Source organism: Macaca fascicularis, chromosome 19 (genome assembly GCF_037993035.2).
Source record: "Macaca fascicularis isolate 582-1 chromosome 19, T2T-MFA8v1.1".
Lineage (NCBI taxonomy): Eukaryota > Metazoa > Chordata > Mammalia > Primates > Cercopithecidae > Macaca > Macaca fascicularis.
In genome coordinates, this window is record NC_088393.1 from 52,482,266 (window position 1) to 52,506,428 (window position 24,163).

Consider the following 24,163-nt stretch of genomic DNA (forward strand, 5'->3'; position numbering starts at 1 on the left):
TTTTTGTTTTTGAATAAGTTTTACTCGTTATATCATTTATCATAGCACAACAGCATACGTTCCAAAAAGGCCAAACATAAACAAAAAAACTGAATAGATATATCCATAATCCCTTTCTATTCTAATCCATACACAAATATTTTATCATAATGGTTATAGAAGTCAATATTATTTCTATATTATTTTTCCACATTTTTCACTACATATCGTAGACACATTCCTAAAATTTACAAAATCTTCACATAAAACAGCAAGTGCTGTAAGGAACAGATTACAAGCTATCTCATTGGAAGATCATGTAGTAAAATTAAGCACTAAAATATGGTTTTCCAGCCTAAGTTTAAACACTACAGCAACCTTTCAATCTTCTCAGTAAGTCCATTAGTGTTAGTATTCCATTTACTCTTTATGGAAAAAGGTCTAACACACTGGCAGCTGGCTTTGGCATATGATTTTCTCTGATTCAGGTCAGAGTGCTTTCTGCAAGGAAAAGTGCCAATATTTATTATTTTCGTAGGAATATGTCATAAGAATCAAGTTTAATGTTGTATATGGAATTGCTAGGTTGAAAAGTCATTCTTAGATTTTCCCCCTTTCTTTTCCAGAACAAATTTCAGACGCACAATTAACAGAGGACTGGAAGTTTTCTCACATATATTGTTTTTTACAGTAGTTCTTCCCACAACATGTACTACCTTAAAATAAACTTTTTAAAAGAATAAAAGGGAATAAATCCCAGCTGACTTAGAAACTAGTTACATTCATAGAGTTTCTCTTCAGTATGAGTTGCCTGATGCCTGATAAGTTTATAGCTATTAATGAAAGCTTTTCCACACTGAATACATGTAAAGGGTTTCTCTCCAGTGTGAGTTCTTTGATGCACAATAAGTCGAGCACTCAAGCTAAATGTTTTTCCACACTGATTACATTCAAACGGTTTCTCTCCAGTATGAGTTCTCTGATGTTGAGTAAGGCATGAACTCTGTCTGAAGGACTTCCCACATTGACTGCATTCATAGGGCTTTTCTCCAGTATGAGTTCTCTGATGTACAACAAGAACATAACTCTGGCTGAAGGATTTCCCACACTGATTACATTCATATGGTTTTTCCCCAGTGTGAATTCTCTGATGCATAACGAGGTGAGAACTGCGGTTAAAAGATTTTCCACATTCACTACATTCATACGGTTTCTCTCCAGTGTGTGTTCTTTGATGTGCAACAAGCTGAGAGCTCCAGCTGAAGGATTTCCCACACTGATTACATTCAAAGGGTTTTTCTCCTGTGTGAGTTCTCTGATGAGCAACAAGTTTATAACTTTGACTGAAGGATTTCCCACACTGATTGCATTCATAGGGCTTTTCTCCAGTATGAATTCTTTGATGTGCAATAAGTTTATAGCTCTGGATAAATGATTTCCCACACTGATTACATTCATAGGGCTTCTCTCCGGTATGTGTTCTTTGATGTGCAATAAGTTTATAGCTCTGCCTGAATGACTTTCCACATTGATTGCATTCATAAGGCTTCTCTCCAGTATGAGTTCTTTGATGCACAACAAGGACATAACTCTGGCTAAAGGATTTCCCACACTGATTACACCTGTAAGGCTTCTCTCCAGTATGAGTTCTCTGATGGGAAACAAGGTGTGAACTCCGGCCGAAGGATTTTCCACATTCACTACATTCATAAGGTTTCTCCCCTGTATGAGTTCTCTGATGTGCAACAAGATGAGAGCTCCAGCTGAAGGATTTCCCACACTGATTACATTCAAAAGGTTTCTCTTCAGAATTATTTCTCATGCTTTGAGTAATGGAGGAACTCTGAGAGGTTTTACTACACTTATATTGACTCTCTTCAAAAGGAATTCTCTGTTGTTCATTATGGGATATGTTGGGGTTCAAAACTTGCCCACATTCTTTAAAATCAAAGGTTTTTCCTCCTCCATGAATTTTTTCATGTATATGTAGGGGTGTACCATGGCAAAAAGATTGAATACTGTCACTAAATCCATAGGATTTGTCTTTTGTTTGAGTTCTTGTAAACTGAATAAGGTGAATGCTCTGAGGGGGTTTTCCACATTCATTATTTTCATATAGAGTCTCATTCTCATTAATCTTCTGATGACTGTTTACAGCAGAATTAAGATGCCATTTTTTAGCATGTGATACATGTTTATGAAAATGGTTTCTTATGGATATAATTGGGGACGAAAATAGACTGGAATTCAGACCACTCTTCTCCCCAGGTTCATCACTTTTGCAGACTCTCTCATGAATAACTGCATTCCTTTGAGTGAATGCCACTTCCTGCAAAAGTATCTCTTGTTTTTCCTGTTGCTTCTCCAACTGGTCTTTATAATCACCAACTTCTTCACATGAAGATAACCAAGGATCATCCCTTGTAAGCCTTTCTATCTTCACTCCATTAGCTGGTTCTTCATCAAAAATGCTCTGCTTTGAAGTTGGATCTTTTTTTCCAACTGCAGTTGTCAAGTCTGAAAGAAAGCAATATAAGATATCTTAGCCAAAAAATATCAGAGCTTGAAAAATGGAATAAAGCTAACAAGAAAGTATGAAAAATATATATGGATTTGTTTTCAAATACTGATCAATAACCTAGGTTGAAAAAGCAAAAGGGTGAGATAAAGCATTAAGTACAGAACTACCACAGCCCAATATTACAATAGAGCATTAAAATGGAACATTGTAATCTTGGTTTAATCTTAGTCCAAATAAATAAGACTCTGGATGTCAAATACCTGCATATTCCAAAATAAGATCATCTACGTAGAACCTACAGAATTGCAACCCAATTTTGCAATATGTAAAGAATAGAGTCTTTTCCACTCTTTAGTGCTACACAAGTGTTCACTAAGAGATTAGTGTCTACCTATCTAGGAATTTCTGAAGGCATAAAACTTGCTAAATACTCTACTCTGTGTCAGTGAGACACGAGGACACTACGTTTGTGAACAAAAGAAAAGGAATGGGGCATTATTATCCAGTTCCCTAAATACCTTAGGAGCTAATATAGCCCCATGAATTTCTGTGATTCCAACTGAAAGAGACTAGAAGTTTGCTCCCAGTAGCCTGGGTGGCTACTAAGTCAAGCAATAGAGAGTATATATGGAAAAAGTAGTCATATATACAGTCCATCAGGAGGTAGGAAATAAAGAAAAATGTGGCATCTTCTATGGGGATTTTTTCAAATGAACCTTCTACACCTGTAATGACCCCTATGTGTCTGGTTCTCACTTGAACACATGTATTGGAAAATTCTTTTTATATTCTTTCCCTTGCTCCAACTAGGAGACTGTATCTGGTTCAAAAAGCTGATAAGGAAATATATAGGAATTTGAGTGTTCAAAACTGGGAACAAAAGAAAATTACTGCAGAATCTGGTCCCAGACTTTGGTCTTTAGGAACATGAAGACTGAAAATCTCAAGCCCAAGAATCTGCACTGTTTCTACCCTACAAACTAAAATTAATCTTCACTGAGGAATAAAAAGCACAAACACAATCTATATGCAGCCAAAATCATTCTGGCTGCTGAATTTCACAGTTCTTAATCAATCAGAATGTGAAATCATTTCAGTATATGGATCTTCATTAAAGAGGAATGTATTCTTACCCCAAGAGACTAGGTCCCTGTGGTTCTCCAGGATCACATCTCTGTCCAGGGTCCTCTGAGCAGGGTTCCAAGTACCCTGTTCCTCCTGTGTGAAGTCCACAGTCACAATTTTGAAGTTCACTCCTTCCTAAAAAAGGACACAAATTCCCGCTCAGCTGGGCGTCATTTCCTTCCAAAGTTTATGGAGGAAGAAAAGTCTGACAGACGGAAAAAGGAAAATCTGGTGACCTGGGAGTTGTCCTGAGATTGTCATTGCCCAAAAGATTCCAGTCAAGATGTACAGGTGCCTTCTGGGTGAGCTCTTTGGGTTTTGGATGCTGGACCTGTTTTTACAACTCCAAAGAGGAACACCAGATAAGAACTGATATAAACTATTTTATCTTGTCCGCCTTATAAAAAGATGCTTATTCTGACTTTTGCACGGTGAATATAGAATTCCCACTTAGGAATTCCCTCGAAATTCCCAAGAAACTAATGAAACAAGGGTGGTTAATTTTTTTTCTGTCAAAGGCCAGATAGTAAATATTACACTTTGCCAGTCACACAGTCTCTGTCACACTACTCAATTCTGCTGCTATAGCAAGAAATTAGCCACAGAAAATATATAAACAAATGGGTGTGGCTACATTACAATAGATCTTTATTTACAAAAACAGCCACAGGCTGTACTTTGCTAATGCATGAGACAGAAAATGAAATATGGACCTCGATGAAAAGCAGTATGTATAGGTGAAGAACACTGGATGTAGAAGATAAAAAGACTTGGCTTTCTTACCTATAAAGGGCATATATCTGGCTTAAAAATATATCTAACAATTTGTCTTTTTTTTTTCTTTTGAGACAGAGCCTCACTCTGTTGCCCAGGATGGAGTACAGTGGCATAATCATGGCCCACTGCAGCCTCCATCTTCTGGGTTCAAGTGATCCTCCCACCTACTCTCCCAAGTAGCTGGGACTACAGGTGTGTACCACCATGCCTGGCTAATTTTTAAATTTTTTGTAGAGACAGACCCTCATTATATTGCTTAGGCTGGTCTCAGACTCCTGTGTTCAAGGAATCCTCCCATCTCAGACTCCTACAGTGCTGGAATTACAGGAATCAGGGATGAGCCACCACACCTGACCCAATCTGTCTTTTAGTAGTGAGTTTATTCCCTTTCTATATATTAGGCCTAATAATACCTAACTCATTGGGTTGAATGAATAATTACAATGATCTATGAAAAGCCACTAGCAGGGTTTACTGATGAAACAACAAAGGCCAGCAATTACAGGATGAGTATCCCTTAGCCAAAATAATTACAACTAGAAGCATTTTAGAAGCATTTTGGATTTCAGAGTTTGAAATATTTGCATTTACATGATGAGATGCCTTGAAGATGGGATCCAAGTCTAAACACAAATTCATTTATGTTTCATATACACCTTAAACATATAGACTAAAGGTAATTGTATGCAATTTTTAAAAATTTTTGTGTATGAAACAAAGTTTTGACTGTGACTGGTCACATGAAGTTAGGTGTAGAATTTTCCACTCGTGGCATCATGTCGGGGCTCTAAAACCTTCAAATTTTGGACAATTTCAGATTTTTGGATTGGGGTGCTTAGCCTATACTGTTACACGAGTAGGTCTCAGGATCCTGAAAGATTGACTGAGAGTCAAGGTGACCTTTATTCTGAACGCTCAGCCTTCAAATAACAGTTCTGTTTCTATCCATATCCAGCTGCATGGCAGAGCCTTTTAGGAGACATTCGCTGTTATTACTGCCATATAAATGGGGTCTCTTGGGCTGCCTCCTCTAAGCAGGAAAGGGCCTGTTCTTAAGATAACTGGGCAGGAATTTTAATCCAAAAAAGAAGTGCTAAGGGTGATCTGTCCTTATCCAGGAGCAGCAAAGGCAAGGGGAAGTTGAATGCCTCTTGCCACTAAAGGCTCTTTAAATAGACCAGGCATTCTTGAGCTGCAGTTCATGAATAGGATACAGGGTCCTGAATGTCATGAAAACACATGCAAAATACTGCTGTATATGCCTCTTTCTAAGTTTGAGCCTAAAAATTTCACTGAAACCTCAAATGTTTTCATGATTAGCCCAACGTGAAATTCAAAAAATAACTTGCCAACTGCCACCTGTATTTAACATTAATCTTTAAGGTGTTGTCTTTCAATCTGTAATGCATGCTTCTTTTTAATAAACACTCCCCCTTTCTGTTTAATATAGGTCTCTTTAGTATAAAGCTTGTTCAAATGTCAAACAGATAATACTCAACTAGATTAGCACCCCCACTCCACTCCCAACTATATACTCTCAAAGCTCCATGGACTTCTATCATCACACTTTCCTATTTGCATAATAGTCATCTCTGTCACTAGGCCATGATCCATGAAGGCAGAGACAAGGTATTTACAGTTTGCAAATGTAACTCCAATGCTTAACATAGTATTTATATATAGTAGATATTACATTTATATTTAGTAAATTATTTCAGTAAGTGAATCAACAGTATCAATAAACCTTCTAATATATTAAAATAACCCTCACCCAGATTGATTTAACTCATCTTCCCTCACCTGAATCTCATAAGCTGTACCACATACCCATTTGAAAAGGCTCCTCAATGTGCAGATACTAGCTTTTCTGGACTTCTATCCCACTTATTTTATTCTTTTCACTTGTCCCAAACTCCCCATGCCTGAAAACTCCTTCCTAAAACCTTCAACCGTGCCCTCAAAACTCATCTTTTGTAACAATAAAATAGGCCAGGTGTGGTGGCTCATGCCCATAATCCCAGCACTTTCGGAGACCAAGGTGGGTGGATCATTTCAGCCCAGGAATTCAAGACCAGCGTGGGCAACATGGTGAAACCCAGTCTCTACTAAAAACACAAAAACTTAGCTTGATGTGCTGGTGCGTGCCTATAGTCCCAGCTACTCAGCAGGCTGAGGTTTGGAGAATCACCTGAGCCTGGGAAGTCAAGGCTGCAGTGAGCCATGATCACACCACTGCACTCCAGCCTGCAGTTTCAATATCCTTCACCAAACATTCCCTATACATCCCTGTGTTACTGGAGACTTACACTTCCCACTGACAACTTCCCTCCTCCTCAGTCCTCAGAGGCTAAGAATGCTCATACTCTCCAATCCTAGGGATTTCAGCATCGAAGAAGGAGTGCATGCCCTCCCAGTTACTCTGAAACTCAAGCCATTTACCTCACTTCTTGGAGCTCTGTCCTACCCACCTCCTGAACACCACCCCCACCCCCATTCACTGAAGATTCATACTTGGGATTTACCCTCTACTATAAGAACTTGTACTGTCTTGTCTCATATTGTCTATAGCATCCACTTATACACTCAGCTGATGAGAATATAAAAATAACTGACTTTAATGAGTTTGCATGAAGCACCACCACAGTGTCAGGCATTGTGCTAACATGTCACATAGATTATCATTCATTTAATTCTCATAGGGCTCCTGTGAGGAAACACTATTAGCAGTACTACTTTTTTCTTATGAAGACCAAGGGAGTCAGAGAAATTAAGACATATGCCTAAGGTTAGTAGTTGGGATGTAACCTCAAGCTTGTACATTTCAGACTGTGTTCTCAGTCATCAATTCATATGGCTAACCCAAGTCTCATATCCTGAAGCTGCTCTTCATCAGCTCACTCTTAAGGGGACACCCCAGACCTTGAAATTATCATAAAACACTCCACCTTTTGAGTCACAAATACAAAACTGCCCATGTTTCACTACAATGTCAGATTGCTCCACTGTATTGGCTCAACTGTCTCCCTTTACTCTTGTTCCTTGATGGTTTAGGGCCATTACGCTACTGAAATGTCTACTATTACCACTACCAGCCTATATTCTTGTCATTTCTACTTAGTGGACTCTTTATCACTTCCATATTAATTACTCAATTTAAGGTCCATGGATCATTCTTTTTAATCTTTCTACTTGAGATATTTTTAAATTCCCTTTCAAATATTCCCTTGATCTTTGGAGGGTCCACTCCATAGGAAGTGGACCTGGCAAATTACAAAAACTAAATTAATTTGAATGTCAATCTGCTGTCTGTGGAAAGTGGACTACAAATTGCCACTGCAGGGAAAAAATCCACAAAAGCAGCAGGATAGAGTATTATAAATTAATGGCCAATATCTCTGAATGAATCTTTCAGATTGACCAGCAATCCTATTACATTTACTGGAGCAGCCTGTTTCCTCTCATAATCCAAAATTGCTATTTTAAGCCTTCTCTACCTTGTCATACATCTCTCCATTCCAGTTCCCACCAACATGCTCATCTGATTTTTCACAGTGAAAGATCAAGCTTTCAAATAACTCCCTCAACCTCACTGTTCCTATACAAATCCTTCTCCTCATATACAGCTAATTTATTCAAGATGTTCTGAATTAATTTCTCTGATGCTAACCAAGGACTCTGCTTTACAGTTTCTCTCTTGTCTCCTGATCAATAACTTTTTTTCCTCTACTAACTCCTTCCTGTAATCATTTAAACTGAATTCAATCTTTTCAATCCCTTTAAAAAGAAAAAACCCTCAATCTCAAAAGTCCTTGAAGTTTTCACTTTCTTCTACCTTTCACACAATAACCAAACTTCTTGAAAAAGTTGTCCACTCTTATCTTCATTTCCTCACTTTCTACTCACTTCCCAGCCATGCACGTTTCTCAGTGCAAAGACAGAGGCCTTGCCCAACCTACCTGAGATGGGATGGTCAGTGACCCAGTGTCTTCTCCCTCGACTTTGATGATAATCTCTTGAGGAAGGAAAGAATCCTGAGAAGGCAAAACAGATGAGAAAAAGGAAGACAATCAGGGAGCTAAGTGGCAGCTCAAATCTCCTGTCAGTGGGCTAAGATTTGACATACCACCTACTTTAACGCCTCCCTCCCACCATATTTCTGCTCCCTCCTCCCAGTGGTAAGCTCAGCTAACCATGTGGAGAGAGACAGGAGATACCTGGAGGAGCATCAAGGCCTACAGAGACCTGGGCATGAGGTTTTTCTGGGTCTTCTGGCCCAGCCCAGTTGCAGCTAAATGCAGCTGACTGAGTGATCCAAGACACTAAGGAGCAAAGAGCTGTCCAGCGGGCCCTGCCAAAATTCCTGGGTCACAAAATTATAAGCAAGTAAAATGGAATACAGCATGACCAATGCCAGAATCATAAAGAAAAAGATCAACAAATTAATTTCATAAGATGTTTAGCAGGCCGGGTGTTGTGGCTCACACCTGTAATCCCAACACTTTGGAAGGCTGAGGCAGGCAGATCACTTGAGGTCAGGAGTTTGAGACCAGCCTGGCCAACATGATGAAACCCCATCTCTACTAAAAATGCAAAAACTAGCCAGGCATGGTGATGCGCACCTGTAGTCCCAGCTACTTGGGAGGCTGAGGCAGGACAATCACTTGAACACAGGAGGCGGAGGTGGCAGTGAGCCAACGTCACGCCATTGTACTCTAGCCTAGGCAACAGAGCAAGACTCTATCTCAAAAAAAAAAAAAAAAAGTGTTTAGCATAAAGTGCCACATGATCAGTTAGAATCTATACTATTAAGACTTTTTCCAAATCAGTAAAAGGTAGCCTCAACAGAGAAACAGACAAAGAAAAATGCACACGCAACCTTGAAGAAACTGCCGTGAATATACAAACAGATGCTCACCTCTTTACGTCAAAATCAAACATCTATTTCTGTATCTGTATATATTAGAGACCATAAACGCACTGGGATACCTCCAATTACAATTCAATAACACATTTTGTTCTATCTAGCTTTTCTCCTTTCTTTATGTATACCTTCTTTCTCTCACTCCCATTTTCCTCTTTATATTTACTTATTTGCTTAAGCCCTGTACATAACCACCATCCTGACCACATAGGGTGTTTTTGTGACAGTCACAGTCATTAGTCTGTTGCTAACGACTCCAGCTCTGGCGATCCACTGGCCAAGAGCTTCATATATTCTTAGAAGAAGTATAAATTGATAGAACCATCCTGTATTGGCTATATATTAAATATTTGTATTTATAAATAATGCTTTATTTTGAAATCCTTAAAGATTCACAAGAAGTGGCAAAAATAGAGCCACACTCAGCTTTCCCTGGTAATATCATATATAACCACAGTGCATTGTCAAAACCGGGAAATTGACATTTTGGTCCGATATTATTAATTCATATACAGAGTTGATTCCATTTTTATATACATTCTTTTATTTTTTTTAAAAAGGCAGTATTTTTTAAAGTGTAATGTAACATCCAGTAAGTCTACTTGTAAGTACTTATCCTTAGGAAATAACATAAAGTACATCAGGATGCATGTACAAGAAATCTCACTAGCAAGTTATATTATCATAGCAAGCTGGGAAGGGAGATTAAATGTCCATTAGGAAATGCCTGGTTAAATAAATTATGCTTTATTCAGATGACTGAATACTATTTAGCAGCCAAGAGAAGAAGACATAAATTTGCATGTACTAACACACACAAATAATAGAAAGATGTAATATATTGAGTGAAAAAATTAAGAACATTATACAGAAGATGAACAGATTTCTATAAAATATAAATATGCACGGAAAAGTCTGGAAGGATATTCTCAGAAGCATTAAAAGGAGTTATCTTCGAAGGGGTAGAACTGAGGAGCAGGTTCACTGTCTCTCTTTTTATACTGCATCTATGTTTTTCAAAAGCGCTTATTTTAATTAAATATTTGGAAACCAGAAAAGGTGTTTCCCTCTTTAAAAACAACACAATTCCTTTGTAGTGTCCTCAGGTTTTTTCCTACAGGATACAATAATTCAGTCTGTTAAATGAGAGTCCATTCAAGTACACTTTGCTCCTTCTCAAATCAAACACTGAAAAGCAACTACTGCTAATTTTTGATAACTCATTTATTTAGAAGCCATTGGATCAAAAACTAAAAGAAAATAAAAGTGGCCAGGTGCAGCAGCTCATACCTGTAACCACAGTGCTTTGGGAGGCTGAGGTGGGAGGATCACTTGAGCCCAGGAGTTTGAGACCAGCCTCGGCAACATAGTGAGGCTCCCCTGTCTATACAAAATATATAAAATAGGCCGGGCATGGTGGCTCACATCTGTAATTCTAGCACTTTGGGAGGCCGAGGTGGGCAGATTGCCTGAGATCAGGAGTTCGAGACCAGCTTGGTCATGGCGAAACCCCATCTCAACTAAAAATACAACTAAAAATACAAAAAAAAAAAAAATTAGTTAGGTGTGGTGGCACACACCTGCAGTCCCAGCTACTAGGGAGGCTAAGGCATGAGAATCACCTGAATCTGGGAGTCGGAGTTTGCAGTGAGCTAAGACTACGCCATTTAACTGGGGGACAGAGTGAGACTCCATCTCAAAAAATAATAATAATGAATAAATAAATAAATAAATAACCTAGGCATAGTGGTACGTGCCTACAGTCCCAGCTACTTGGGAGGCAAAGGTGGGAGGATCACTTGATGCTGAGAGGTCAAGGTATAAGTGTGTCCATTTTTTCTCCTTATCTATCTAGAAAATATTTTACTATTACAGTAGGAATGGTTTTAAAAATGGCTAGCATTAATGTATTTAAAGGTAGGAAAGGATTCTCCAAACCTAAAAACACCACTGTATATTTACTGGGTAGGTTGTGAGGGTCACAAGAAGTATCAAAGAGCCAGAGCTACCGCAATGTAAAGAAGGCCCAATGTGAAAGCCAAGAGGTGGTGTTGCTTGCATCACCACCACACATACTACAACAGTTAAACTATCTTTTTATTTTTTGTAGAAGACAGGATCTCATCATGTTGCCCAGACTGGTCTCAAACTGCTGGTATCAGCGCCATGACAGTTTACAAATGCCATGGCAATGTCAGGAAGTTACCCTATGTGGTCTAAAAAGGGGAGGAACCCTCAGTTCTGGGAATTGTCCACCCCATTCCTGGAAAACTCATGAATAATCCACCCCTTGTTTAGCATAAAATCAAGAAATAACCATGAAAATGGACAACCAGAAGCCCTTGGGGCTTGCTCTGCCTATGGAGTAGCCATTCCTTATTCCTTTATTTTTTTGTTTGTTTTTGTTTTTGTTTTGAGACGGAGTCTAGCTCTGTCCCCAGGCTGGAGTGCAGTGACGCGTTCTCAGCTCACTGCAACCTCCACCTCCTGGGTTCAAGTGACTCTCCTGCCTCAGCCTCTTGAGTCGCTGGGACTACAGGCACATGCTACCACGCCCAGCTAATTTTTGTATTTTTAGCAGAGATGGGGTTTCACCATGTTGGCCAGGATGTCTTGATCTCTTGACCTCATGATCTGCCCACCTTGGCCTCCCAAAATGCTGAGATTACAGGCATGAGCTACTGCGCCCGGCCTACTTTTTAAAAGAAACTTGCCTGAAAGAAAAGAAAAGAAAACAAAAGAGAGAAGAACAAGAAGGGAAGGGGAGGGAAGGGAAGGGGAGGGGAGGGGAGGGGAGGGGAGGGGAGGGAAGGGAAAGGGAGAAACAAGAAAGAGAAAGAAAGAAAGAAAGAAAGAAAGAAAGAAAGAAAGAAAGAAAGAAAGAAAGAAAGAAAGAGAGAGAGAGAAAGAAAGAAAGAAAAGAAAAAGAAAGAAGAAGGAAGGAAGGAGAGAGAAGGACAGACAGGAAAGAAAGAGGGGAAAGAAAGAACAGAAAAGAAAAAGAAAGAAAAGAAAGAGAGAAAGAAAGAGAAGGACAGACAGGAAAGAAAGAGGGAAAAGAAAGAACAGGAAAGAAAGGAAAGGAAAAGAAGAGAAAGACAGGAAAGAAAGAGGGAAGGGAAGGGAAAGAAAGAGGGAAGGGAAAGAAAGAGGGAAGGAAAGGGAAGGGAAAAAGGAAAGAAAGAGGAGAAGGAAGGAGGGAAGGAAGGAAGGAAGGAAGGAAGGAAGGAAGGAAGGAAGGAAAAAGAGAAAACAAAGAGAAAAGAAAAAACAATACAAAAAACTACTGGTCTTAAGCGATCCTCTGGCCTCAGCCTCCCAAAGTGGGATTACAGGCATGAGCCACCACAACTGGCCTAAACTGCCTTGAAATTGCTGCATGAACATTACAAAATAGCCCCAAATGCCAGAAAACAAAAATAAAACTCACAACGCCAAAAAATAGCCACAACCAAACTACAGACGGTACAAGGGAGCCAAAAGTTTTGACCCCAAACTGTTAATGGATTCAATCTTATCTGGTCTGAAAGAAAAATTCCATTCCTGATACACACCCATGACAAACACATCTTTTCTTGAAAAATGCCTGGGAAATGAGAAAAGCTACTCAAGAAAGGAAAATTTGTAAACATTAACCTGTATTTTAAGTTATTACAGACTCCTTCAGATAACATCACACTCTGTCGGTTAATTTAAAAAAAAAAACAACTAATATCAGTTAAGAAATAATACCAAGAATGGGACAACTTAATGTTTTTCTCAGCAGGTACTTGGCAGAAACAAAATTCCAAAATGTTACTATCTGCCATAACTGCTAAAACTATTTTACTTGGAGAATATGGTTATACCTCCTCTTGAATGAAAACTGTTTTCAGCACCTTTTTGTTTAAAAAGTTTTCACAAGAAAACAAAAGAAAGCTCATCTTTCCTCAAGGCAGACTCTGGATGAAATGTCCTTCCTTGCCCCAACCCCAGCAGTCAACTCCATCACTTCACCCTGCTTTCACATCTTCACATCACATATATTCTTCTACCTTTGGCTTTTCATTTAACTCTTCCACTAGAGGGAGCTTCATAAGAGCTGAGATCTTGTCTGTCCTGTTTACTGTGGCTCCACCGTGCTTAGATCGCTACTGACACACAGTAGGCTCTTCATAAATGTGTGCTGACTATAAACAGCCACTAGGAGAAGGGACATGGAATGTGCTACCTGTACCTTTGCATTTGTCCCTGGGGTCCCTGGAGGCACTAAAGCAGAGCTGAGCTCAAGCCCCTCCCTTGGTTAGAGGAAACCTGTGTTGGGTGCCTTTTCTTCTCAGAAAATTCCAAGTGTCAGCATCCAGAACCTGCTCCCAACTTACCCTTACAAACTAAATGCTCAGAAATAAGCTTGTGACAAATGCACGTGAGCCCATGAATGCATGCACACCCACACACCCTCACTTTTTCCCTAGGTTCTACTCACTTTGGATTACTGACCATTTTAGGAATATCTCCTGAATTTACATCTTAGCTTTCTCAGTTTCCTTCAGATAATGTCAATGTAGTCTATCATTTGCCTAGTATTTTTAGTAATACATAGAGTACTTCAACTCAGAATTTCCATCTCACAAAATCATCTAAACTTTTTTTTTTTTTAAGAGCTAGGGTCTCATTTGGTTGCCCAGGCTGGAGTGCAGCGGCACCATCATAGCCTACTATAGTCTTGAACTCCTGGGCTCAAGCTATTCTACTGCCTCAGCCTTCCAAGCAGCTGGGACTACAGAGGCACGCCACCACAGCTGGCTAATTTTTTTGTTTTTATTTTTTGTAGAGGTGGGAGTCTCACTATGTTGCTCAGGCTGGTCTTGAACTCCTGGCCTCAAGTGATCCTCCCACGTTGGCCTCCCAAAGTGCTGGGATTACAGGTGTGAGCCACTTTACCCAGCCTAAACTTTTTTGAAGGAAAGAGTAATATGTCTATTTCACCAATGCAGACATTAATGGTAATAAAGTTTAGTAAGCTCATTTAAGTCCACTGATTGCCTGACACAAACTCTTCTGCTTTCCATTGTCTTACCAAGGTCTGTCTAATCACCCAAGTCCCAGATCAAATGCTACCTCCTCCATGAAGCATTCCCAGATAGCGGAAAGCTTCATCTCTTCTTCTCTCAGGACTTCTTAGCTTTGCTGACCCTTTACTATACCAGTAAAATTATTCTTTTCATATTACTTCCATTTCTATATACCTCTCCCCTGGGTCCTGGGTTCTATATTAGAAAGCACTGTATATTTTTTCTTTACATTCTCCTCAGTATTGAGTAGGAGCACAATAAAAGTTCTCTGCATTTGACAAGACTAGAGACACGTGCAGAGTTTGGCACATAGGAATAGAATTGAAAACCTTTACTTTCTGTATGCTCTGGAGCATTTTTAAATTACCTTCTTGCTCAACGGTCACCTTTCTAGGTCATAAAGGAGTATTTCCCTTTTTCTTTGCAGACTTTACAAAATGGGAACAGGAATTAGACTGTTGACTTCCACAGAGAAAAGGGTTGTGGGCAGGAGATAATAACTGTTCCTTCTGTAACGTAGGTGGGACCCCAATGGACCCAAAGTGGGGAAAAGAGACAAGCAGAGCTATCACGGAGTGACCTGTCCACTTCATAGTGACACAGTGGTCAAGTCAGACCTAGGGCTAGGGCTGCTTGCTCACCTATAAATAGAGACGACCAAATATTCCTTTCCCAATGTGAGGCATTCTTGGGGCAATAAATGAAGTTTCTAAACAAATCACAGAAGTATTACTGGACTCAATTCTCAGAGCTCTGCTTTGGGGATGTACTGGCAGGAAACCTTCTCTATCTGTGAGGACATTTAGAAAACACAGGCGTTACACAGGCAGACTTCTTGGTATGTTTCCATCTCTTCCTGCCCTGGGAGCTGGAAGATGGAGCTCACATTTCAGCTCAAGGGATGTGGCATCCACAGAGCCCATGTGGCAGGTCCTGAGGTTTCTTAATCACCAAGTCTAGAAGGCATAAAACCAACCTTCGCAAACTACAGCACTGGAAAGAAGGTTCCCGTCTCTGATTTTCTCAGAAATCATCCTGACAAGAAGATCCCTTCAGTCCTTATGCACAAGAAAATTCCCTCTCCGGCCCCACCTTATCATCCATGAATAATTCTCACTGTCCTCAAATATACAGAATAGACCATCCACATGGGGCCACCAACAACCTGCACGACTTTGAATGTTGAGAATGACAGTGGATGGGTGAGATTCCACCACCTACTTGGCAGCAGTTTTGGTCTCAGTCCCTGAAGGCAGGTAGGGCTCAGAGTTGGCTCAAGGCCTTCCCTGGACCAGCTGCTACTTCCCCGTGTATAAGCCACTAAAATCGCTACGGTGATGCTCCAATATCCAGATGGTTTCTTCCTAGATCGGCTCACTGGACTCATGGCCTTCATTCAAAGCAAAGGCTTGGGTTACCTTGATTTTTCTCTCCTTTCCAGGGTTCTAATATTCTTCAGGTCCAAATCAAGTACTTGTTCATCTTCTGATAATAATTAAAATTAACTAGAGGACATTCAGAGTTGAGAAGTGTGGTAGCCAGACTCTGAGATGGCTCCCAAAGACCCTTACTACCTAGTATTCATGCCTTTGTGTAGTCCTTGTCCAATGGTACCAAGGTGGGTCTGTGTGACCAACAGAATATGGAAGAAGTGATGGTGTGTCACTTCTGAAATCAGATGATAAAAGACATTGTGGCTTCATCTTGATTGTGTGCAACTAACTGTCTTGCTCTCTCTTGCTCTCTGTCTCTCTCTCTCACTGGGATAATTTGCTCTGGCAGAAATCCACTGCTACGCTGTGAACAGTCCTGGAGAGAGGCCTCTCTGGTGTAGAGCACCTCTTACCAAGAGCCATCTAGTGAGTTTGCAACAATATCCTCCCACCTAGTCAAGCCTTCAGAAGTCAGCAACCCAGACAACAACTTGCCTGCAACCTCATCAGGGGCCCTGAACACCAGAAATAACCAGTTAAGCTGACCTGGATTCCTGACCCTCAGAAATTGTGTGACAAAATAAACACTGGCTATTTTAAGCTGCAAAATTTTGGGGTACGTAATAACAGAAAACTAATACAAGAAAGAGGATGTTTCTGCTTTTCCTATGTAGCCTTGGAAAGTATAAGAAGCACATTTCTGGTTGTGAGAACTACGTCATGCAGAGCAGTGTTGTCTGCCTCATCTTTCCCCACAGTGCTTCACACTGGGCCTTACACTGGTTAGGCAGTCAATAAATATGTGACGAAAGTCATATAATGAACAGACTTCTAATTCAGCTCACAAAAAAGAAAATGGCAAAAGGACCATTACGAGTCCCAGAAAACACCTAGTGCCTCACTTAAATTAGAACACCAATGGCCACATCAAAACACATTCTACCAGCCAGGCACTGAGGCTCACCCTGTAATCCCGGCACTTTGGAAGGCCAAGGTGGGAGGACGGTGTGATCCCAGGAGTTCGAGAGCAGCCTGAGCAACAGAGCGAGACCTTGTCTCTACAAAAAATAAAAAATAAAAAAAATTGCTGTGTGCACCTGTAGTCTCACCTTCTCAGGAGATTGAGCTGGGAGGATCACTTGAGCCCAGGAATTCCAGGCTGCAGTGATCTATGTTGGTGTGCCATGTACTCCATACTGGCTGACAGAGTGAGACCCTGTCTCTTAAAAAATAAGATAACAAAAACCCACACATTTTACCTGTAGTTTTGATAAAGATATAAATGTAAACTTATATTTGCATAACTTTCTAAAACAATTGCACATGTATACAAGGAATCACATACAAAACATTTACATCAGTGCTATTTGTAACAGCAAAAAAAATTACCACTGAAGAGCCATTAACAATAAACCCATAAAACCTGTAACATATTTAGAAGGTGAAGTATGGGCGCTAGGTATGTATAGTGGTATTGGGATGTCACTGCTCCCGGCCCTCCACGGACAGACAGGCAGTCTGTGTGCACACATACGCACACAGACACAGGCACACATCTCTATATATTTCTAGATTAATGTGTACTGAAAGCCATGAGCCCACATTAAAACCTCCAATTCCCACTGCACACCAGAGTCCACTCAAATGTTCTTTCTTGCCATATCTGTACCTTCCTGATTTGATGGCAAAGCACCTGGTTCCAGTCCCTTATTACACACTTACTTATCTGATCTGGCCCCCTGGAGGTAGCTCCGCTCCCATTTCCACAATGATGCCCTCTCCCCATGGATGCTTTCCCCAGACTCCCTGGGCTCTGCCATTGCACACTAGGCCACCCTCTGCCAAGAGGAGCTCCTCACCCTGCTTAGGCTTTGACTCCCCGGGCTAGGCTGCCCCAACTCTCAGACTCACTCCTCTGCCACTTGGACTTGGACAGCCCACATGAGGCCAACCCACTGTGTCCGTACCCTCCACATGCTGCTGGGCTCTGACACCCCTGCAGGCCACCCTCATGCATGATGCCCCCAACATGCTCATGCTCTGACATGCCACACCAGGCTGCACCTGACCCCCAACGCAGCTGCACATCTCACCTCACTCTGGCTCCAACACCCTATCAACCATGGACACCTGCTCACCGCACTTGGGCTCCAACTGCTCCCAGTGAAGCACCCCATCTCTGGAGGCCTTGCTCACCTGCTCTGACCCCGTCACCCCACACCAGATCTCCATATATGGACACTGGCCTCACCCACTTGGGCTCTGACACCCACATTGGGCTGCCTCGCGTGCACAAGCGTGGGCTCTGACTATGCTGGGATGTCATTCCGTGCAGATGCAATCCTCACCCTGCTTGGTCACTGACCCTGCACAGGGACACTCTCTTCACAGCAGGCAGCCCCGACAACTGTAGGTGCCACCTAGCACTGCCCCCACCTCATGGCTTCAGGGCTGAATTGTTCAGGAAGAGAAAGGAGAAGCTCTAATTTAACAGTTTTAAGAAATTAAGAGTTTTCAAAGAATATTTGCAGTAGGAAATGTTCTAAATTGGGAACTTGTTTTTTAGAGACAGAGTCTTACTCTGTTGTCCAGGCTGGAGTGCAGTGACACAATCATAGCTTACTACATCCTAGACCTCCTGGGCTCGGGTGATCCTCCCACCTCACCCACTCAAGGATCTGGGACTATAGGTGGGCACCACTATCCTGGCTAATTTTTAAAAATTTTTATAGAGACAGGGTCTCACTATGTTGCCCAGGCTGGTCCTGTACTCCTGGCCTCAAGCAATCCTCCCACCTCGGCCTCCCAAAGTACTGGGATTATAGGTGTGAACCACTGTGCTTGGCCAGTTGTTAATGTTTTTACCTTAAAGTGCACTGTACAAAAATATGAAAATACAGGCCAGGTGTGGTAGCTTATATCTGTAATCCTAGCACTTTAGGAGATTGAGGTGGGAGGATGGCTTGAAGACCTTCAAGACCAGCCTGGAAAACATAGTGAGATATCGTTTCTACAAAAAAATTTTAAAATACACACACACAAAAATATTAGCCAGGCTTGGTGGTGCCCAACTGTAGTCCCAGCTATTCAGGAGGCTGAGGCAGGAGGATGGCTTGAGCCCAGGAGTTTGAGGCTGCAGTGAGCTAGGATTGTGCCACTGCACTCCAACCTGGACGACAGAGCAAGATCCTGTCTCAAAAAAAAAAAAAAAAAGAAAAAGAAAGAAAGAAAGGAAGGAAGGAAGGAAGGAAGGAAGGAAGGGAGAGAAAAAGAAAAATACTGATAAATGATAAAACAAAGTCACTTATAAAGTAACTACAGATGTTTGTTAACTGACTGCTATATTTATATATAGTCTTCTAACGTACTTTCCATATACACAAAAACTATATCCCTTTTTAAAAGGTGATGATTTCTAAGTGGTTTACTTTTTTTTTTTTTTTTTTTTTGAGACGGAGTCTTGCTCTGTCACCCAGGCTGGAGTGCAGTGGCCAGATCTCAGCTCACTGCAAGCTCCTCCTCTCGGGTTCATGCCATTCTCCTGCCTCAGCCTCCCAAGTAGCTGGGACTACAGGCGCCAGCCACTTCGCCCGGCTAGTTTTTTGTATTTTTTAGTAGAGACGGGGTTTCACCGTATTAGCCAGGATGGTCTCGATCTCCCGACCTCATGATCCGCCCGTCTCGGCCTCCCAAAGTGCTGGGATTACAGGCTTGAGCCACCGTGCCCGGCCTAGTGCAGTTTACTTAACGTAGGTAATAAATAACTTTTTCTGTCATTAAATTTGCATTATCCTATCAGTTTCAATGGCTACAGTGTATTCTATTTCACGGTCTTACCATAATTCATTCGGCTATCCTCTTGCATCACACATTTAGTATATTTCCAATTGTTCATTCTCCAACAAAGCTGTGAATTGCTGGCCAAAAGGGAATCAGTATTCTAAGGGCTTTTGATTCAGGATGCCAAATTCCTTCCAGAAAGAGTTACCTAGGCTAAAAACGTGAGGCAACCAGCAGGGAGATTCATAAAATATATAGTGTGTAAGTGTTGGAAGCCTGAGAGCCATGAGAGCCCCAAACCCCCTAAAAGGCTGCAAAGTGAGTCAGGGAGGAGCCACAGCCTCCCAAGCCCGGAAGGTCAGGCTGCAGACAGACCCCAAGCTCTGGGTCTCTCTGGGAAAGGTGGCTCCACTTACCTGTGCACAGGCCTTCGGGGGCTCTGGGGGCTTCTCATCCTGCTCTGCCATGCTCTCCTCCAGGCACAGCAGGGTGCTGACGTCTTGAGCTGCACTGAGAGAAGCCCCAAGTACAGCATTTAGATGCAAGTCTGCCAGAACTGCTGGGCCCCCACCCCCATTAGTCCCTGCTCCCAGGATGCAGGATGCATTCCCATAGCAAATGCACTTCTGGAGGTTCCTGCCGGCTTCCTGCCCAAATACCCGTGTATGTACTGAGAGTCCCTCAGTCCCTCTCCCGGGCCAAGTTTCTGCAGCTCCAACCTGGTTCCTCCACTATCTTGGGCCCCTGGACCATCTACCTGTAAGCCCAGCTTATGCCCAACATGGCCTTCTGCCCACCACCAAAGTCTGCAGCACCAGTCCGTCCCTCTCCTATCCCACTGGGCCCTGGGATCCCCACAAATATCAGGCATATCGAGGACCCCCTGGTATTCACCCCATCCTACCCCTACCAACCTCAATCTACAGCCCCAAACCAGCACTTCTTCCTAGGGCCAGAATCACACTCACTGCATGAAGCTGGTGACACAGCTCCACTGACTGCTCCCAGGAACTGATTCAACAACTAAGACTGATCCTACCCTTCCTAAATCAGCCAGGCCTGTCCCTCCAGCAACCCAGCGCAGAGGGCCACCCACTTCCTGCTCAAACAGCCAAGTGTATATGCACAGAGCTCAGCTGTACTCACATCCTGTTCCCTCCACACTTCTGGGGTCCACTGGCTCCTACTCCAACAGCGCCAGCCAGATTCCTACCCCAACACCCTCCCAGGCCCTGAATTTGCAGCTCTAAACCAGTCCCTCCACCAACTTGGGTATACTCAGGCCTGAAACTGTAACAAGGCCTGCATAGGACTGGGGGCCTCCAACAGACACCAGCACAAGTCAGACAAAAGCAGCCCTACCTGCTACCTACAGCTCTAAATCCATGTCTCAGAAGCTCAGGTGTCTCTGTACCAACTAGGTGTTTTGGGATCCAAGGCTAGAGCAGCCCCTGGCAAATCCTACCCTAGGCAACCCATCCCCTGCACCCCATCTCTCCTACTTACTCTCTCTCCTGCTCCCACCATATTCTCACACGGCATAGTGTAGGTTCACAATGGAGCTGTTTCCTGAACTTGCACCCAAACTGTTTCCTCCGCCTTACTCCACAGCCCCCTGCTTGAGCCACACCTGCCCAGACTCTGGCCAAACACCTTTCGGGGCACCTGTGGCTCAGGAAGATCCTGTCTTTCCACCAACCTGGGCACCATCAGGCTGTGATCAGGGTTCCAATCACGCAAAGACCCCAGCACCCTCTGTCTAAAACTCATCTCCGGCCTCCTGTTTTCCAACCAAACACCTGTGTGTGTGCACAAGGGGTGCCTGACACAGTCCCGCCCCTCTGCAGCTGCTTCCTCCACACACCTGGGCATCCTCAGGCAGAACCAGGGTCCTAGGACTGCCCATGCCTCCCCAATCTGCCCGAATGCCAGCACATGTGCAGAGTGCTGCTGGAGCAGCCCCTTGTCTCCTAAGACCAGAGCCAAACTGGAGCCCCCAGACCTCTATTCAGCAGCCACTGCACACGGGCCACCCACCTAGGCTCCCTCCTCCTACTGACACAGCCACAGAGCAGGCTCATGCTCACAATCTGCATCCAGGACCTGGCTCCTCTGCCAGTCTGGGGGCACACCCTGTTCCTGAGACAAGAAGCTACATCCCTCACCCTGTGTCTCAACCTGCCTGGGACATCTAAGGCACCCACAGCCTCTGTGTGGGTTCGGGGGTCACCTGCCCCACTATTTGCCTGCAGCCAGAACACTACAACAACTAAACAGTAGCTTGAGCATACAGCTCCACAGTCAGCCCCGGGACTTGGGCACTCGCCAGCGTGGGGGTTCTCAAGCCCATGATACAGCAGCTCAATAGGAACTAGGCCCTTTGGCCTTCTCTCGCCCAAACACGAGGGCCTGGGTATCATGCGGTCAGCTCTTCCCAGCACCAAATCTGCAGCACAGACTCTGTCCCTCTACTAACCTGCACATTCTCATGCCTGCAAGTAGCATAGCCCAAGTAAAGGTCTCAGCAACACCTGCTTCATAACGATGCTGGCGGCATACTGCTTCCTCCCCAGCTACCAATTTGATGGCAGCTGTTGCAGCTCTGTCCTTCCTGGACTCAAATTCTGTATCTCCAACCCGGAGTCTCTGCCCATCTTGAATGCCCTAGAGCTCTGCACTATCCTACATAGGTCCCTACTATCCGTTCCAGTTTCTGTTTTCCATTCAGACACCCCCAGGACGTGCAGGGTGCCCTCTGCCCACAACCTGTTTCTAGGCCCTGATACCCTCCTTCAGCCTGCAACTCTAACCTGGTCTCTCCACCAACCACAGCGCCCCCCAGACCTTGGAGAAGCGCGCTGTCTGCTCCAGGGGCCCAGGGGCCCAGGGTCACCTGCTCGGAATCTTACCTACCACCTCTTGCTTCCTACCCAAATACTTGCTCAAGAATAAAGGGACAGTGGCACAGCCCTTCTTCTCCAGAAACCACAATCTGCAATGGAGTACTCCATCAACCCGGACATCCTCAGGCCTCCACTAAATATGCCCGGCATTGGAGGAGGGGAGTTCTCAAGATGTCCCCTTACATCAATTCATGTGCCCTGTGTTCCAGCCACCTGGGCATCCTCAGGCCCCAGACAAGAGCACCACCTGACCAAGCACCTGCGCATGCACGCAGAGGACAGTCGCAGAATACACAGCTGCCTCGGTAACTCCATCAATCCCGGTGACCCCAGGCTAACGCGCCACCCGCACAGATACCAGGTCTCCCCGCTACACTCACCACCTCTTCCAGCTTCCCGCCTAGACTCTGCGCATGCGCGCATCGGACACCAAGAGCTGCCCCACGCCCCACCAACCTGGGCGTCCGCTGGCCCGCAGCCCAGGCTGGGCCTGTCACCGCCTCAGTGCCTGGCACGGCTCTGCGGCAGGACGAACTCGGGTTAAGCAACCCCCTGCCCCGATTCTGCCACACGGTCGACTCGGGTTAAGCTAGTTCGGTCCCCTCCCCTAGTCAGCATCCGCAAGGTCGCTGGGGGTTAACTCTGAAGGGCCGAGCTGCTCGGCGACAGCAACCGTCCGCGCGCGGGACAATGGCTGCGCTTGTGGCCGAACCCGGAAGTGCACTGAGGCTCGGCGAGCCAGAACTACAATTCCCAGAAGCCTCCGCGGCGCGGGCGGTGAGTGGGCGGGGTTCCGGCTCCTCCAAGGAAGTGGGGCGGTGGACCCGGTCAGAAGCTGAGCGGGCGTCGGCGTCCGGTGCCTGGAGCGGTGCTGCACCTGTGCTTGTGCAGGTAGGTCTAGGGGAGCCCTAAGACCAGACGCGGGACCGGGAGGCCGAAGCCAGTGCATCGACGCGTAGGGAGTCGCTCTGGCATGACTTCAGAACGAATAGAAAAGGCGGGGACCCTTCCTGGGTGCCCCTTCCTGTGAGACGCTGCGCGCCACCCACTGTCTCCTCTAGTCCTGGGGGAAACCTGTGAGACAGTTGCGACATCCCCATTTTACACTGGAGGGAGCGTCTACCGAACCCTTCAGGAATCTATGTTTTTACATTTAATAATAGTAAAATATAAAGAATCATTTTATTTTTAAATTTTAAGTTCTTTGTCTGCCTATAAGGCCTGAATGATCAGTTCCCCCACCTCTCCCCTTTTCTCTGTTTGTTTGTTTGTTTTTGTTTTGTTTTTGTTTTGAGACGAAATTTCGCTCTTGTCGCCCAGGCTGGAGTGTAATAGCGCGATCTCGGCTCACAGCAACCTTCACCTCACGGATTCAAGCGATTCTCCTGCCTCAGCCTCCTGAGTAGCTGGGATTACAGGCGCCCTGCTAATTTTTGTATTTTTAGTAGAGACAGGTTTTCACCACGTTGGCCAGGTTGGTCTCCAACTCCTGACCTCAGGTGATCCGCCCGCCTCGGCCTCCCAAAGTGCTGGGATTACAGGCGTGAGCCACCGCGCCCGGCCCCCTTTTCTTTTTGCCCTCATTTCTTGCCCATTTGCTTTGCACATTTTCCCCATTCTCCAACAGATCCAGCAGACTGCAGCCCTCGGGCGTTTGCATGTGCTGTTTG

The 24,163-nt window shown here is 43.9% G+C and overlaps 1 protein-coding gene across 8 annotated transcripts; it reads right to left on the reverse strand.

Annotated features, from left to right (window-relative positions):
- ZNF180 (zinc finger protein 180) lies at nt 1–23,218 on the reverse strand. Of its 8 annotated transcripts, none has more exons than XM_074023863.1 (6): nt 22,950–23,218; nt 20,007–20,095; nt 18,159–18,261; nt 8,359–8,433; nt 3,634–3,760; nt 1–2,496 (listed from the first exon to the last, which is right to left on the reverse strand). In XM_074023863.1, the coding sequence occupies exon 6, from the start codon at nt 1,799–1,801 to the stop codon at nt 752–754; it is 1,050 nt and encodes a 349-aa protein (XP_073879964.1). In that variant the 5' UTR covers nt 1,802–2,496; nt 3,634–3,760; nt 8,359–8,433; nt 18,159–18,261; nt 20,007–20,095; nt 22,950–23,218; the 3' UTR covers nt 1–751. The 8 variants fall into 8 exon arrangements, with proteins under 8 accessions (XP_073879964.1, XP_073879963.1, XP_045234766.2 ...); XM_074023862.1 differs by having other exon boundaries at nt 20,007–20,100; XM_045378831.3 differs by lacking the exon at nt 18,159–18,261.
- Nucleotides 23,219–24,163: the final 945 nt, after the last annotated feature.

Bases quoted from the DNA above. Each gene is read 5' to 3' on its own strand.
- ZNF180 (XM_045378831.3), bottom strand. From the start codon at position 20,057: ATGGCAGAGCAGGATGAGAAGCCCCCAGAGCCCCCGAAGGCCTGTGCA. The intron at 3,761-8,358 runs GTAGGTTGGGCA...GTCCTTTTTTAG, and splicing joins CACTGACCATCCCATCTCAG to GAAGGAGTGAACTTCAAAAT. The intron at 2,497-3,633 runs GTAAGAATACAT...GCTTTCTTTCAG, and splicing joins CAGGGACCTAGTCTCTTGGG to ACTTGACAACTGCAGTTGGA.